General features: G+C 35.5%; 1 protein-coding gene across 1 annotated transcript in view; it reads right to left on the reverse strand.

The window, feature by feature from the left end:
• Positions 1–1,824: 1,824 nt before the first annotated feature.
• Positions 1,825–5,040, reverse strand: part of MMADHC (methylmalonic aciduria (cobalamin deficiency) cblD type, with homocystinuria) — a 16,284-nt gene continuing 13,068 nt past the window's right edge. The window contains exons 7-8 of the mRNA XM_010839963.1: positions 3,244–3,330; positions 1,825–2,332 (exon numbers count right to left, since the gene is read on the reverse strand). Of these exons, the coding sequence (XP_010838265.1) occupies positions 2,138–2,332; positions 3,244–3,330 (282 nt within the window). The 3' untranslated portion in view covers positions 1,825–2,137. The remainder of the gene's footprint in view (positions 2,333–3,243; positions 3,331–5,040) is intronic.

The following is a 5,040-nucleotide window of genomic DNA, read 5'->3' on the forward strand; positions in this document are numbered from 1 at the left end:
CCAAAACTAAATCTGCTTAAAACATTTCAAGGAATATAAAATTTTAACTGGCAGTTACCGCTTCTTAAAAGTTTTGTTTTTGCAAATCCTGTTACAAATCAAGATGAGAAAAGGAGCCCCACCACTCTTTACCCTACCCCTGATATAATCCAGTACACAGCCACAGCCATCAATAGGAAGCATGCTTTTCAACCAGTGATGGCATTTCAAAACTGTTAAAGCAGAGGGTGAAATTTCAAGGAACTGGCTTAAAGAATGGTGCAAGGTCAGAAATGCCTGAATAAGCAATACGCACACTGAAATGAGTGTGAAAGGCAGTGGACCAAATAATTCTTTTTGTGGGAGACGTCCTTTGCATTGTAGGTATTTAGTAACATCTATGGCCTGTACCTACCGGATGCCGATAGCACTCACCCACTGCAAGCTGTAACAATTAAGAACTCTCTCAACATTGCCAAATTTCCCCTGGGGGCAAAACTGTCCCAATTTACTATGCAAATGCTATGCAAACAGGCAATCTATAATTATGCACAGTAAGGAGGAATCTCACATTGCTGAGTGAAGGAAGCCAGAGAGAACATGGTATATATGATTTCATATATATATTAAGCATCAAAACAGAAAATCAACTTATACTGTACGAAATCAGGATAGTGGTTGTTTGTACGAGGGATAAGGGGAGGAAGTGCCTGAAAAGGAACAGGATGAGCCTCTGAGGTGCCAGTAATGTTCTGTATTGATCTAAGTCCTCCTTACATAGATGAAAATTTATTGAGCATTTATACTTAACAAAGTTTTGTTTTTTTTTTTCCCCCAAAACACTATGGGAGTCACTACTTTATCTTCTTTGTAACGAATGAGAACATTGTAGGTCTTACTCTGTGAATCGTAAGCAAAACTCATTATCAGGCTACATATTAATTAAGCAAAGAATTTTAAATGAAGTTATAAACTAAAGTTGGTCATCTTCATGTGTTCATTTAAAACAGGCATTTAATTTAAAAAAATACAGAAAAATCCATTTCAAATAATTCATTTGGCAGAAGTTATTTGTTCTCCTGAGATTTATTTCTATTCCTATTGACAAAAAACAAATCAAAGATAAATCTGAGTTTACTACTACTATTAAGTCACTTCAGTTGTGTCTGACTCTGTGCGACCCCATAGACGGCATCCCACCAGGCTCCCCCGTCCCTGGCATTCTCCAGGCAAGAACACTGGAGTGGGTTGCCATTTCCTTCTCCAATGCATGAAAGTGAAAAGTGAAAGTGAAGTTGCTCAGTTGTATCCAACCCTCAGTGACCCCATGGACTGCAGCCTATCAGGCTCCTCCGTCCATGGGATTTTCCAGGCAAGAGTACTGGAGTGGGGTGCCATTGCCTTCTCCAATTCTGAGTTTAAAATGCTGTAAAAACAAGTTCTGTCTGCCATGAGGCATTTCTGTAAACTACTGCAGTTTCTATATGTTGTTAAAATTAGAGAAATAGACTTAGCAGCTGAGTCATAGTTTTGTCTGAGAATAAAACACTTCTCTGTCTCGCCAAGGAGTTAAGAATTACTTTTTACTATTATATAAAGTTGAGATTCAAATTCTTTTATATGTAAACATGTAGTATTATTCTTATTCTTTTTCTGCACATACATTTCAAAGTAATACTCAGACTGGTACCAGGACACTTGATAAGTAATAAAGAAAAAAAAATTTTTTTAAGTTAAATCTACACTGAATCCAGAATTCTCAACTGCATTTATTTAAAAAAAGAAAAAAACTTTAAGAACTGTATTTTAAAAAGACTGCAAAAAAAAAAAAAAAACCACATATGATCACAGCCAAATTTATGATTTATTTTTGGAGAGGTATAATTAAAAGTGAGGTTTTTCCAATTAAGGGAAGAAGTAACAATATGAGATCATACCCTGGTTACATGTTAATTATCACATTTTGTACAATGTGGATGTGCTCAACATGTATTTAATGATAGTATGAGTATTTGAAATTTAAAAATTATAAACCCTTGCCAATATTGTAATCCATAATGTTGAAATAAATACCTACAACGGAGTAGGAAGCCTTTGACAATGCTTGTGGATCATCCCAAATGTTACAAGCATAAGATCAAATTAATTGACCCTACTGCTAGTTTCCACTTAATTTCTTCATAATATGGCTGTCTGGTGTAGCATTAGTGAAGATACTCCCTACAACCACATGGGTACCCCAGAGACTGTGACGAATCACTTTACAGCAGCCAAGATCATCAACAGAGAATCCTAAATGTCGATAGCGTTCATCTGTCTCAAAAAGAGTGTTGTTTGTATATGGTCCAAAAAACTGGAAGAAATAAAAAATGATGTCATATTTTTATTAACAAGAAAGATAATGGAGTAATAATTTTTATGTAAACATGAACACAGATCTGTATAAATACTGCAAATATTTAAAAGGTCAAATAAGAAATAAAAGGGTCACATGTAACACCTAACTGCCCTAAAACCTCTCCCCTCAATACCTGTGTATTATGGAAATGTGAAATGAATGATCTAGCAGACTGCACGTTATCTAGAACCAAACGTATAACTTCACATGACCTTTAGAGATGAAATAAGTCTTAGGCAATCATATGGTTCACCTTTGTAGTTTTTAAGATAAGAAAACTATAGCCCAGGGTATTTTTCATTTCTAGTACTCACTAAATCTTAACCTCAAGAAGAAACAATATATATTTCTATCTTAAGATTAAAATAAATTTTATTACTATTTGTAACTGAAAGACATACACAGAATTTAAAATGTGACACAGTGGCTCATTATTTTTTTTAAAGTATAGCTTTATAAATGTTGATTTCCAAAAAGTTACTTTTAAATATTTCTTTACCATCCAAATTTTCTTAATTCTAAAAATAACTTTCTTCCTTAATGAAACTACTGAATGCTAATTTTTAACTAACAGTAAGCACACTAATTCAATGTAATTTGAATAATGTCTATTAGTAAGGATGGAAAAAATAAATTTTGAAATTATTTTTAATAAAAAAATTTAAAGTGATGGAGAAGTTTAACCAGGAGTGACAGAGGTCCCTCAAAGTTGTGAATTCAATTGATTCATGGTACTTCTGTGCATAAAATTGTGAAGTTTTCAAGAAGTCCTAAATGATTTATTTTTACCTAGGCTATAATTATAGAAAAATAATTCCTACTTCAAATTACATAATCTGGCTTTCAAAATGTATTTAATTACTCACTGCCAAACCAGATGATGGGTCAATAAAGTCAGCCCAATAGCCTTCAGCTCGGAGGGCATAGCAAATTTCTTTAGCACCGCTGATGAACTGCATAGAAAAAGACACAAATACTATGCTCAAGATAGCATCACTACAGACTGTTTTATTTTTCAGTAAATTTTTAAAATAAATATCTTTTGCCTCAGATAGAGAATACAAGATTAATAAAAAATTAAAACTAATGATAAATTAGGACTTATAGTCTTAAGATTATTTTCACCAGTCTAAACGATTAATGTTAATGTAACACTTTGATTTTTTTTAAGTCTAAATTATACATTTTTTCTTCTAAATTATTTGTTTTAGGAACTATTTCTAATCACTTTTGTGCTATTAACTCCCAAATTTGTCAAGGATTATAAACTACAATTGCTATTTTATATTATTATGGAAATTTCGAAATAAGGTAAGAAAGGGAAAACAAAATAGTCATAATGAAAAGATCTGAACCACTCATTAATTTGAATGGAAGTTGTTTAAAAACAGGTACTTGTTTGTATGTCCTTCAAAAATACACCTATCCAGTCACATAGTCATGAAATATTTCTGACAAGGCACATGAAAATAAGATAAAAAGGATAGATTGGGTACAGGGCTGGACAGCATACTTACTTTTCACTATATGCTTCTCTATTTTTCTATGTAGTGTATAAATAATACAGACCATGTACATGCATTACCTATTCAAAATCCTGTGACGTTAACTCCTATGATGCAAAGACTAGCTCTACCAGAACTCTAAGCAGTGAAAAAGACAACAAATATTAGAACCAGATTAGAATGTTAAAAAAGGACAGACTATAAGTGTTTAAAAACAAGGGCACAATTCCACTTCCAGTCATAATAGAGTAACAGTTATCAAACTTGCCACCTGCTGAAAACTATAAAAATGACTAAAATACATGATGCAACTGTTTTCAGACACTGAACAACAGGCAGACACAAAACTGTAGTCTTCAAGAGAAGGGAAACAAGTAAGGTGATCCCCATATACACTCTAGCCTTCTGTCTGGGGACACTTTTCTGTTGCAGGACAAAGAAGTGGAGCCCAAGCAAAGTGACAGTGTCACTGAGCTGAGGCAGAGGAAGCAACAGGTCTGGACTGCTGAATCATCTGACTTTGTGGGGTAGGGTGCTGGAGAAGAGGCTGATGCACAACAGGGTTTCAAAGCAGTCTGTAGAACAGTCTTTCCTGGTTCAGTGGCCTCATGCTGAGCTGTGCAGACACAGGGTGAGATTCCTTGAGGTCTAGCAGAGTGCCAGCTGCAAGGCTGCAGCTGAATAGTGTTATCAGGGGTCATACAGTGCTGGGGAACATGAATTTCAGGCCCACCCCAAGTGATGAGACCTCACTGAGCATCTCTGGCATTCAGCTGGTTGAAAGTCCAAGCTAAAGTTAGGCACATGGGCCATACTCTAAATAAGGGATGAGGAAGTAATAGTCAGAGGGCCATCAAACTGAGTGGCTGCCTGTTTGTATAAATACAGTTTTGCTGAAATGAAGCCATGCCTATTCATTTATATATTGTCTATGGTTTCTTAGGGATTCCCTGGTGGCTCAGACGGTAAAGCGTCTGCCCACAATGCAGGAGACCCAGGTTCGATCCCTGGGTCAGGAAGATCCCCTGGAGAAGGAAATGGCAACCCACTCCAGTACTCTTGCCTAGAAAATTCCATGGATGGAGGAGCCTGGTGCGCTACAGACCAAGAGGTCGCAAAGAGTTGGACACGACTGAATGACTTCACTTCACCTCATAT

Source organism: Bison bison, unplaced genomic scaffold, assembly GCF_000754665.1.
Source record: "Bison bison bison isolate TAMUID 2011002044 unplaced genomic scaffold, Bison_UMD1.0 scf7180017864139, whole genome shotgun sequence".
Taxonomy (NCBI): Eukaryota; Metazoa; Chordata; class Mammalia; order Artiodactyla; family Bovidae; genus Bison; species Bison bison.